This window comes from Dioscorea cayenensis, chromosome 18 (genome assembly GCF_009730915.1).
Source record: "Dioscorea cayenensis subsp. rotundata cultivar TDr96_F1 chromosome 18, TDr96_F1_v2_PseudoChromosome.rev07_lg8_w22 25.fasta, whole genome shotgun sequence".
NCBI classification, from domain to species: Eukaryota; Viridiplantae; Streptophyta; class Magnoliopsida; order Dioscoreales; family Dioscoreaceae; genus Dioscorea; species Dioscorea cayenensis.
In genome coordinates this window covers 20989196-21001838 of record NC_052488.1, presented here as the reverse complement: position 1 = coordinate 21001838, position 12643 = coordinate 20989196, and the positions used below count along the sequence as shown (strand labels likewise).

Below are 12643 nucleotides of genomic sequence, written 5' to 3'. Positions count from 1 at the left end.
AGGGACTATTCATTGGATTGAATTGGCATAATCAAAGGAGGCAAAGACAGTTGAATGTGAAGAATTTGAGTTAATGCAATAAGAATTTTAATGATGATTTTTCAAAGGTAAACACATTGTCATCAAACACAACATCACGAGAAACATAAACTCGTCCCGTGGAACGGTCAAGACATTTGTACCCCTTGTGAATCCCACTGAAGCCTATGAAAACACATTGTTTGGTTCTAAAAGCAAGTTTTCAAAAGTTATAAGAATGATGATTTGACCAACAAGCACAACCAAAAACCCTAAGCATGGAATAATTAGGATTAGTGCCAAAAAAGTCTTTCCATAGGAGTTTTATGAGAAATCACTCAACTAGGCATCCTATTGATCAAGAAACAAGCAATGTGAAATGCATCATGCCAAAAACGAATAGGCATATGAGATTGAGCGAGAAGAGCAAGACCGGTTTCAACAATATACCGATGCTTACGCTCAGTTGACCCATTTTGTTGATGGGTATGAGGACATGAGACCCGATGATCGATACCCACGTGACTGAAAATTTTATGAAGCTTACGATATTCACCACCCCAATCGGTTTGAATAGCACAAATTTTAGAGCCAAAGCATAAGTTCAACATGCTTTTGAAATTGAAAGGAAATTTGTTCAACATCAGATCTTTTTTTAAGAAATAAATCCAAGTAAACTTGTTGTAATCATCAATAAAACTAACATAATATTTGAAACCTCCAATAGATGGGAAAGCTGGTCCCCCATACGACAGAGAAGATAAGTTTCAAAAGAGAAGAAGATATATGTGAAGAAGAATTAAAAGGAAGCTGATGAATTTTCTGCTTATTAACAAGCATCACAGACAAAGCTAGATTTGTTTGATTGGACAACAAGCTTATTCTTCTCGTAGAATTTCTTGGACAACTTGAGAAGATGGATGGTGAAGCCTTTGGTGCCATTGCTCTTGAGTAAGTTTGGCTGAGAGCAAAGCTTACCTAGGTTGACAATCAACAAGTGAATAAAGGCCATATTTACACTTACCTTTGAGAAGAGTTGTTTTCGGGGCTTGGTCCTTAATAAAAAAAACAATGAGGGATGAAATTAAACAAAGGCATTATTATCGGATGCAAGTTTATGAACTGAAAGCAAATGGCTATTGATCTTTGGAACGTAAGGAATATTGTTTAGAAGAAATGGTCTAGAAAAACCAGCAATAGAGGAGTTTCCAATATGAGTAATAGACAAACATGCCCCATTCGTGACTTGAACTTGATCTCCACCAGTGTAGGCCTCCCTTGTTGTTAACCTTTTCTAATTCATTGGTGATGTGATCAGTTGCACCAGTGTCAACATACCAGTTGGTGTCAATCGAATAAGATTTTGTTGTTGTTGCTGCCACATGGTTTTCTTCAGACTAATATGTGTGATCAAATCGGTGATAGCATCGAAGGGCTTCATATCCTAGCTTGCCACAAACCTGGCAAATTTTTCTTGAGTTGTTGCCTCCTTCTGTAAGGTTACCTCTATCGTTTGGTGACCTTCCATGGCCACAACCTCTTCCCAGACCGTTTCGTTCACCACCACGTGTTTGGTTTCTGCTCACATTGTTTGCCATGAACACTTGGAAGATTGAACTATTGTGCTCGAGTCTCAACTCAAAACTCAATAAGTGAGCATAAAGATCACTCATAGTGATAGGATCAGTGAGAGTTGTGATGCTTGTGACAAGAGGATCATATTCTTAGCTAAGTCCTGCCAACATATAAGACACTATTTCTTCCTCTGAAAGAGGATTTCCAATGGTTGAAAGAGTATCAGTGAGGTTTTTGGACTTGCGAAAGTAGTCAGTAATGGATAGGTTCTTATTCTATAATGTGGATAACTGCATTCGAATTTGCATAATCCGAGCCCGAGAGTTTGATGAAAACATCTTCTATAGAGCGAACCATACTTCTCGAGAAGTGGAGAGGAAGATGATGTGTGAGAAAACCTTTTTTGTTAATGAAGACAACAATGCTCTTAGCACAAGTTAATCTTGCTAAAACCAAACATTGTAGTCTGGATCAGGGATCACAATAGCTCCTTTGTCTCTGGCCTGAGTGATTGTCGCCGGAGGACGCTAGATGGTACCTTCAACATATTTGAGCAAGTGTTGGCTTCGTAAGTACTGAAGGAACTATGCCTTCCATAGCAAGTAGTTGTCTCTTGTGAGCTTTACACTTATAAGACGATGGAAAGAAGGTGTTGGCAAAAGTCTGGTTGAAATAGAAGAATTGATAGTGGCTAATATTTGGGAAGTCATTGAGTTTGATACAGTGGATTAGGTAGACATTGGAATCAGTTTGTCTCTAATACCATGTAAGAAATTTGTAAAGCTTTGTTTCTCACATTCTCTGATCTCACTGTATCAGTTCTATATATAATATATCATTACAAATACAATAGCAAAGAAGGGATTAAATTTGAAAAAGAGAAACTAGCCTACACATATAGCACTAGTTGTAACTGCAATGCGAAAAGAATAGGTCAAAGACTAACTAACTAAGACTGGAGAATTCTCACACAATGTTTAATTTGTCTAACAATCAGATCATTCTTTAAAGAACTTACACAAAAACCCCGATACTAATAGAGCAAGATGTCATCGATGAATTTAAAAGTTTCTTTCTTATTGAATACTCAAACCAATTTGTATTCCAACTAACATGGATATCAAATTACTTATAAAAAAAAAAATTCAATGTTGCCATTTTTATCTACAAATTCAAATAATTTAGAAATTTATCATAAATAAAGAGAGTTTTCAAAATAATTCACCATTTTCAAACTCCAATTTAGGTAAATGTTTTTTTATATATATTTTAAATTTATTTATTCTATTTTAATAAATTTAAAATAAAAAAACTTGGGGCTAAACCAGATACATGATTTATAAAAGTAAGAAATTCAAACTGAATTATTTTAAAAACAAACAAACCAAATCAAATTGAAGGGTTCGGTTAGTTGGGTTGGTCTAGTTGAATGAACAGCCTCTCAAGTCCCAAAACCTCAAGCTTTATTGAAATATTTATATTTTATAATAATGTATTTTTCTTTTTTTGTCATTTTATTTATTGGACCTAATTCTATATTCTAACATAGCTACATATAGATAATGATGTACATGCTTTTACTCTTGATGAGTTTTTTTATCAATAAAACCTTAGAATTCTACTTGGTATCAAAGCATTGACAGGAGGGACAGTGCCCGCTTTTGGGCAATCAAATCTGATCACACTCACGAGAGCCGTTGATCCGATCAAATCAGATCCGACAATAGACAAATCCGGCGATGGTGACATTGGATTGAATGGCGACCAACACCGACAATGTTTTGGCTATGGACAATAACAATACCAGAAGAATCTAGATTTTTCCTGGTCGTTGTTCATCTAATTCAAATGATCCGGGTACCATATTAACCCCAATTATTTTGAAAGGATACAACTATGATATGTGGGAAAAATCCACTGGTTTTCAAGATGCATGATTTTTAAAGATATGAAATTTGAACTGAGTTTAAAAGAAAAAAAAAACCAAACCAAATCAAAATTGAAGGGTTATGTTAGGTTCATTGGGTTGGTCTGGTTGAATGAACAACCTTGCATATCTATTAATAATGTATTTTTTGGTCATTTTATTGGGTTTTCTGCACTACTAACCCTATATAATTATAATATTGTTTAAATGACCCAATGCCATTTTATTTGTCAAAATAGCCATACGGTTATCACATTAATGCTCAATTAGCACGCATCTGCTTGATTGGGTATTTAAAAAAATACTAATTTTATACATTTTAATCATTCTTTTATTTTATAATTATTTAAATTATTTGTGGTTTTTTTTAAATCAGTTTTTTTAAAAATTTATTATTAAAATCAGAAAATATTATTTAAAATTAGAATTATTATTATTAACCCGAGAATTATTAAAATAGAATTATTTTAAATAATTTTATTATTATTTTGATTATTATTAAAGTGGCAATTATTGAAGTAGGAATTATTTAAAATTATTATTATTATTATTATAGTGGAAATTTTAATTTTATTTTGTATTTCTTTTATTATTATAATAACTTGCTTATAATTTTAAAAAATGTACCACATATTGGGTAAATAGTTCTATAATGATCAGGTTGTTTACATAAATATATGCATTATGTAAGCTAGATCAAGGTTCATATCCATGTACATATGTTTACGTTTAATCTTTGGTAGTCTACCAGTGTGTCGCAAATGACCAATAATTTCTTTTTAATAAAATAATAATAATAATAATATTTTTATAATAATAATTATTATATAATTGCTATTTCAATAATTGGCACTTTAATAATAATCAAAATATTAATAAAATAATTTAAAATAATTCCCATTTCAATAATTATAGTTATAATTTTAAATAAAATTTTTTTAATAACAAATTTTGGTTAAAAAAAAGCCATAAATAAACTATTTAAATAATTGTAAAGAGAAGGCGGTTACAACGTAAAAATTAATAATTTTTTTAAAAATACCTAGTTATAAAATGGCCTTAAAATTATTTAGACAACATTATAATTATATAGGGTTAGTGGGGCAAAAAGCCCTTTTAATTAATGATGAGTTTTATCAATAAAACCCAGTTTTGATCAATAAAACCCTACAGTTCTAGAAGCCCTAGTTTTGATCAATAAAACCCGTGCCCCGTTTGTCGCCCTCCTTTCCTTTAAACCCTACCGGTGCTTCTTCCCCCATAGCTCAATCCTTGGTCCCAAGTTCATCTTCAATGGCGAGAACCAAAAAATCGGTAATTTCATACTAATTATCAGTAGTAATTTCATGTCTGTTGATTTTTCCAATGTTTCCAATGGTTTACTAATTTGGTGCTTCACGATTAGGATCGAACTAAGCCTGAGATCCTGGATGAACAACAATCAGCTGAAAATAGTTCCTTTCTAGAATCGGGAAAATCAGGATGGAAATTTTGGTCGGAGTGATGCATTGGAGCCGGCGCACGATGAGGTACTTATCCATCAATTTTTTGTAGCCTTTTGAAGTAAAATTTATGTTTTTTTTTCTAAGCTGGCTTTTTTATACAGCAAGGATCACCCAGGGAGGAGGACGACGAGCACCACGCGGCCGAAGAGAGTGATTCTTCTGAGGATGAGGTGCGGCTTGTTTCTTTAATCGGCAATGTTGGATGCCTGTTTATTTTTAATGTGCTGTCTTTTTTCTTCGATTGGTTGAGCAACTACGCCCTTATTCAGTTATTATGCAATCAATGCCTTTTTTTTTTATTGATAATTTGGAAAGCTTGAATCCTGGGCTGTAGGTAGCTCCAAGGAATACTATTGGAGATGTTCCGTTGGAGTGGTATAAGGAGGAGGAGCATATTGGGTATGATATATCGGGGAAGAAGATCAAGAAGCAGACCAGGAAGGATAGGATTGATTCTTTCCTAGCTGGCGCTGATGATTCAAAGAGCTGGTGTGTGAAGCTCTTCTTCTTTTTTTCTTTTTTTTTTAATCTTATTGCTATGCCCCTTTTAATTTCTTTTGATATATTAAAAAAGCTTTAAAAGAAAATTTGAGTGTTCATGTGTGGGAGTTCGATTATGTGAAGTCACTTTTTGTTTGCAAGTTTTAATTTTGATTTTTACATTCTTCATTTCCTGGGGTATTTTAATCACCGCTAATTGAGTTTTTTAAAGTGCTTTGTGTTTTGCTGGTAATGTAGGATTTTTCAATCTGTCAGATTTCAATGTTCTAATAATATATTATACTCAATAAAATATTTTGTAGGCATATGCCAAATCAGTTCATTTTAACTTTGCAAGGGCATTGCATTTTGATTTTGTTTGACTTTGAGACAGTCGCTCGTAGAGAATTTTCACATACGTGTTGTGCCATATGCCTTCTCAAAGGTTTATTGCTTCTGCATTTTCAATTATTTGGCTTAATTATTCGCTTTGCCTTTTGAAAAAAAAATTTTAATCAATGTTTCTTCCTGAAATGTCAGGCTTGATATTGTACACTTTTCTTCCTGTTCCTTCAATCTTTCGTTTTGTCCTATCCATGTTTGGCTATGTGATGGTTGTTCATGTCAATGTGAAATTTTTGTTCCTTTTCTTCTTCCATCAGGTGATTAGCTATTAAAGTGATGGAAGAAACAGGGCATGATGTGCTGCCTTTCATCACATTGTCATTGGCCCTTAAATGCTTGATTCTATTTTAATCTAATATTTGTTGTTCTCTGGGATTTTTTTTTTTTAGTAATATCTATTTCATTTTAGATAATTATTTCTTTATTTTTTCTCTTATAAACTAGGAGAAAAATATTTGATGAGTATAATGATGAAGAAGTGGAGTTGACAAAGGAGGAAATTGGGATTATTAGAAGAATATTGAAAGGAAAGACACCTAATACGGAAGTTGATCCATATGCGGTTTGTATATTTTATTCACTTCATTGCCTATCTCCCTAAGTTTGTTATTTCTAAATCTCTGTTGTTCAGGACTATGTTGATTGGTTTGTGTGGGAAGACAAAGGGCATCCGCTCTCAAATGCACCAGAGCCTAAAAGGCGTTTCATTCCTTCAAAGTGGGAACATAAGAAGGTGCTGTATCATCTTTTGGTGTGATTTTGTCATATTATATGGTTGACTGTTAGTGGTAGCTTGACAGTTAACTTTTGGCAATATATCTACTGCTAGTTACCATGATCCTTGTCAGTGGTAATGTGGTGATTTTGCTGTTCAGCTAGGGTGTCTGTGGAGTGATTTGTTGAAACTGGAGTTTTATGTGCATTTTTCCTTAATAAGTAAGATATATGGTTGAAAAGTTTTGCTGAGGTTTTTAATTGAAACCAATCCTCACAAATTTGTTTGTGAACTTCTACTTTATTGATACTTTATCCTTCTCTTTGGAAATAAATTTCAACTGCATGACCTCATAAATGGATTAAAGCTGTCCTCCAGTCCAAACTAGGTAAAGTTGTCAAATCTTTCATGATATGCTGACAGCCAACAAAGTTATTTACTTCAATGTGAAGTAGGATATGCTTAATTTGCATTATGGAATGCTTTTTTACAATACACTGTAGTGTGTTTGATTAATTTTAAGATACCTTGCCTATGTTGTGTATTTTTCATAATCCTCTGGAAGACGGAGTTTGCTCTAATTAATCGAGATTTGATCCATTATTTTGGTGCAGGTTCTTCGTATACGTCAGAGCAATTCGCAAGGGGATGGATTAAATTTGACAAGCCAGAGGAAGAGCCACCCTTTCGGTTACTGTGGGATGATGATTCTAACTTAGCAGACAGCAGAAGGCATGGTTTAAGTTATATTCCTGCCCCAAAATCAAAATTACCAGGTACTTTATTTGCAGTAATGTTTAACTTCAATTTACTAATTCCTGTTCATTATTCAACTAGCCTAGCACTATATTCTGTGTTCCATGTTTTTCTTAGGACTTTTGCCTATGTGCGTATGTGTGTCTGCATATGTTTTTTTATTTTCTCTAATGTTGCGCCTTAGACAAGTATTTAATTGTACTCGGTTTGCATATATGTTTGAAAAACCTATCATTTTTCACTTTCAGGACATGAAGAATCATATAATCCATCTGTTGAATATATTCCTACTCAAGAGGAAATCAATTCCTACCAGCTGATGTATGAAGAAGACCGCCCTAAATTTATTCCTAGAAGGTCTGTTATTTTCTGTGTCTACAGCTGCTTGATCTCTTCGATGAAGTTGAATATAACATTCAGATCTAATCAATGTCTATTATGAGCAGATTTGAGTCTCTTAGAAGTGTACCGGCATATGAGAGTGCTCTCAAAGAAGGTTTTGATCGTTGTCTGGACCTGTATTTATGCCCTAGAACACGAAAGAAACGTGTAAGTAGAAGTTTATTTAAATAAATTTTCACTTCATGGTATTAATCTTCTCACGACATGTTTCAAATCATGTTGACAAGTCTCAGTTTACTTTGCTGGTCTTGTGTGAGAGTTTGGTTGAAATTTTTAGAATACAGCAACTAAGATAAACATTGTTCCTTGATTTTCTCCAGCTTAATATTGATCCCGAGGCTCTAAAGCCAAAGCTACCCGAGTCGTAAAGACCTAAGGCCTTATCCAACAATATGCTATCTTGAATATAGAGGCCACATTGGCCCGGTGAAGTGTATTTCAATTGAAACATCCGGACAGTGGATTGCATCTGGTTTGTTTGTAAATTTTTGCTTCATGTGCTCATTTAATTTTTTTCCATGTGCATGTTCTTGGATATCTAACTGAGACCTAATGCTTTAAAGGTTCCACTGATGGTACGGTGCGTATTTGGGAGATTGAAACTGGACGTTGTCTCAAAGTCTGGGATGTTGGTGAAGCTGTTCAGCATGTTGCATGGAACCCTTTGCCTGAACTTCCAATTTTAGCAATTTCCCTGTAAGCTATTGTGTTTAATTTCCAGTGTACATTTTTCCACATAATTCTTAATGCTGTAGGACTCTCATGAAGGGGTCAGGATGTGCTTCTATTGAACACTGGACTTGGCAATGACGAGGAGCAGCTAAAGGTAAAAGAACTTCTCAATGTTGCAGAACCTGTAATAACAGATGATGCTTGTAAGTTGATTCCTATTCTTCTCTCATTTTGGATTTGGTAACATTGTTTGACCACAAACTTTTGTTTTTACAGCTGATAGCACACCTACTGTGAGTTGGATTCCTTACACTAAATATGGTGGGATCAGGTTGAAGCATTTTAAGGTACCTTGTGAGAGGTTTCCAACTCTTTATTCATTATCCCTATGTTTGCAATCTGAGACATGGGATTTCCAGGTCCTGCTCAATCCTGCTACTGAGCTTGCAGGCCTTTTCTTGCTTTTCTTCTCTTTGCAGGCAGTGTCTACCGTTGAGTGGCATAGGAAAGGAGATTATTTCACCACAGTTGTGCCAAGTGATATCCTTGATTTTAGTTCTACAGATATCATCATCATAGTTAGCCTCTTCTGGTTTTCTATTTTGCTAATGCATAAATATATGGCTATATTAGATTGGTTGGGCAAGTTAGGGTTATGTTTTTTTACTAGTTATTTATAAAATAGATCAAAAAATTTGCTTTTTATGTTTCTTGTGTAGATCCTCATGATGGTCCATTGGTCTGCTACCTCCAAATGATAAGAATGAATCATAATGGCTTTATCCTGGTGACCATATAACAGTAATGCATGTAAATTTTTGTACAAAGAAATAGTTTTATTTGAAGTTTCTTTTGCTGGCTTACGTTATTTTTTATCCTGAAGCAGTATTCTGCATAGTAGGGAACCATACCTAATTGAGCACATGTTCTATGTGGCTTGTTTGACTCTAGCAGCAAAAAGCTCTGGTTTATATTAAGTATTGCTTACCTTGACTTCCCTTGCACGTGATTCTAGAGCTGTGCTGCTGCATCAGTTATCCAAAAAATCCTCGCATAATCCTTTCAAGAAGTTGCATGGACTTCCGGTTTCAGCTGTCTTCCACCCCACACGTTCCATTTTCTTTGTTGCAACTAAGAAACATGTCCGTGTTTATGACCTTGTAAAGACAAAATTGATTAAGAAGCTTGAGGCAGGAGTCCGTGAGATCTCCTCCATTTCAATACATCCGGGAGGTAACCAGTTATCATGTCCTCCATTACCACTGATAGTTTGACTTTTGGTAACTAGATGTTGAAGGGGGGTTTTGTGCTGTAATCTCTTTTGTGTAGGTGACAACGTGATTGTGGGAAGCAAGGAGGGTAAAATGTGTTGGTTTGATATGGACCTCTCATCACAGCCATACAAAACACTCAAGTACGTTGTAACTTTTTGGCATGTCTGATTTTCTAATACCTTTTGCTTCATCTAGTTGCTTTATTTTGTACCTACCAATTGCCTGTGCAGACAGATATTTCCAGGAAATGTAAGTTTTAAACTTGTAAAGGCTGCTCCTGTTGTTTTTAGCTTTCTACCTATGATTGGCTGTCCACAAAGATTCGGACAGCTGGGTAGCAGTGGGAACTGACTTTCAGACTAGTTTGCTTTATTGTGTTTCGAGTGTTGTACTGCTGTGTACAATGCTTAAGACTGTGATTAAGTACCAGTGGTAGTGCTAGAGACTATTGTAAATACAAGTCGATGAAGACTGCCATTAAATTCCTGTTAGAGATTTAGCATTGATTTTTTAGGAACAGTTAATGAGGTTTTTAAGGATTTTTAATGATTTTTAAGGATTTTTTGGGTAATGAATTCCCAGTCTGGCTGAAAATGACATTGAAATTGGAATTTTTATAAGAAAAAAGTGAAGCACACTATGAAATATATTGGCATTATTAATTGCGCTTTGGTTTGTGTTGAAATTGTTTTCCCCTAACTCCATCAATCTTTAAACTGATTGCAGGATTCATCCAAAAGATATTACAAATGTGGCTTTCCATCGCTCCTACCCTCTTTTTGCCTCATGCTCTGATGATTGCACAGCATATGTATTCCATGGCATGGTTTATTCAGATCTCAACCAGAATCCCCTTATTGTGCCCTTGGAAATTCTCCGTGGTCACACAAGCTCAAATGGCCGAGGTCAGTCATGTTCTGTTGTGTTCAGTTCATTTTCTTTCCTTGTTACTAGTTTCATTAGTACAGTCTGTTCTAATAATAAGGTGCATCAAAAGCTATGAGTTTGTGTGATTAGCACAAATAATATTAATATCTGACTTAGTAACCACTACTTGAATATAAATGTCCTCTTTAATTGACTTGTGATTCTGAAGGACCTTTTTTTTTTCTCAAGTTCTCATTCTATTTTATGTTATTCTAGAGTTCTTTTTGTGCACTGACGAATCTAGATCCAAAGCCTATAAGCACATCCACAGGACCACAGTGTTGTACTATATTCTCAAAAAAATTAAAACAAAAATTCTCGGCTTTATGTTTAGATGAGTTGCATCATGGGTTATAATTTAAATATTCTTACCTAGAAGTACTAGTTAACGTCTCATTTTTATTTAAATCAAACTCAAAACTTGCAGGTGTTTTGGACTGCAAGTTCCATCCAAGGCAGCCATGGTTATTTACTGCTGGTGCAGATTCAGTAATTAAGCTTTACTGTCATTGAGATATTTCTAGACGATTTCAGACTATGCTCAACAGTGTCATTAATGATTTCATAAAAGCTAACCTTATGCTGATGGACACCATAAAACTCGCATATCATACGGAAGGCGAACATGCCCAATGGAGCTCTTGTTTCAGCAGCGAACATCTTCAGACAATTCATTTGTACCATGTAATTTCATGATTCAAATCAAACTCAGAGCTACAATTTTGTTTGAGTAGCTCATGTAAGGCTTTTCTCTACACATTTTTAAGTTAGTTTAACGGAATTGGTCATCATAATATATATTTTGATCTACCCTTGTGTTTATGTTCGATGATACTAGACACCAATTAAATGGACAAAATGGGTACTTTTAATTATAAGTGAGAGGTTGTACAGGGTTGTGATCATGTGCTCTGTTATACATTCTTGTAGTTTGATGATCATGAGAAGCGCCTGTAGCTCAGTGGATAGAGCGTCTGTTTCCTAAGCAGAAAGTCATAGGTTCGACCCCTATCTGGCGCGCATTGCTTTAAATTTTTTTCCTTTGCTTTTTTTTAAAAAAAAAAAAAATTAATTTTGAGAAAATAATGAAAAAATTTTGCTTGTGGTTTGAAATAGTATAATTGCTTCAATTCCTGACTTCCTGGTTTTTATGGGAAAAACTGTTATTTGGATGCTTGATTAAATAAGAAAAAAACTTTTATTAGGATGGTTGATGTTTCACATCGGTGACAAAAACAATATTAAATATCATATTACAATATTAAATATCATATTTCAAACGTGAAAATGACTCCATTTCAAGTCTGTGGTCAAAAATGACATGAAGACAGAGACTCTATTTGCAATTCTTCTTCTTATCAATGTGTTATAATTTATTTATTTTGTTAAAAGTATTTTTTTTAAAAAAAATACCATAACAATCATCCTCTTCTTTATAATATTAGTGGATCTATTCTTTACAATAATATCAACCATTTCAAAAAAATATATTTTTTTAAATAAACCATTTGATTGATATGTATATACTATATACACACACATAATTCTAATAAATATAAGTAATCAGAAAACTACAAAAAGTTGATGAGGAAGAGGGGTATAACCGTATAAGAGGTCGTGTGGAACATAATGTCACGAGTTTGGCGTATGCTTTCTCTTCAAAACATCCACATTCTTCTGCAAAATGACGACACTCTTACCAAAAATAACGACATTGCCCTTCTTTGTTGCATTCCCACTCAAATTACTAATCAATCCCCGACCCCTCACGTCCTCAAAAGCAATTTTTAATATATATACATATAACACATAACCAGATCTGCTATAATTATTGTCTCCATGAAATTTAAACTTCTCACATTTTTCACCATGGGGCACTATTGGTGCCACTGAACGAAAGATCAGCTAACGATCTCTATCTTTTTAAAATCAATTATGATTTTTAAAACCAAAATTATTATAAAAAAAGATTATTTTCACTAAATAA

The 12643-nt window shown here is 34.1% G+C and overlaps 1 protein-coding gene and 2 non-coding genes across 3 annotated transcripts; 2 read left to right on the top strand and 1 right to left on the bottom strand.

Annotated features, from left to right (window-relative positions):
* Positions 1-1654: 1654 nt before the first annotated feature.
* Positions 1655-1793, bottom strand: LOC120283192. The gene has a single exon (XR_005543190.1). It is a non-coding gene; the product is annotated as a small nucleolar RNA Z247 (small nucleolar RNA).
* Positions 1794-4813: 3020 nt separating this feature from the next.
* Positions 4814-11478, top strand: LOC120282911 (ribosome biogenesis protein BOP1 homolog). The gene is given in 19 exon segments (XM_039289742.1): positions 4814-4834; positions 4987-5049; positions 5127-5195; positions 5360-5514; positions 6355-6472; positions 6542-6661; positions 7260-7401; positions 7630-7738; positions 7828-7930; positions 8104-8139; positions 8141-8255; positions 8347-8479; positions 8552-8658; positions 8732-8802; positions 8935-8995; positions 9461-9688; positions 9785-9869; positions 10456-10634; positions 11084-11478. Coding segments are annotated over 19 exon segments (2001 nt in total). The 3' UTR covers positions 11170-11478.
* A 125-nt stretch (positions 11479-11603) lies between these two features.
* On the top strand, positions 11604-11676 carry TRNAR-CCU. Its single transcript has one exon. It is a non-coding gene; the product is annotated as a tRNA-Arg (tRNA).
* Positions 11677-12643: the final 967 nt, after the last annotated feature.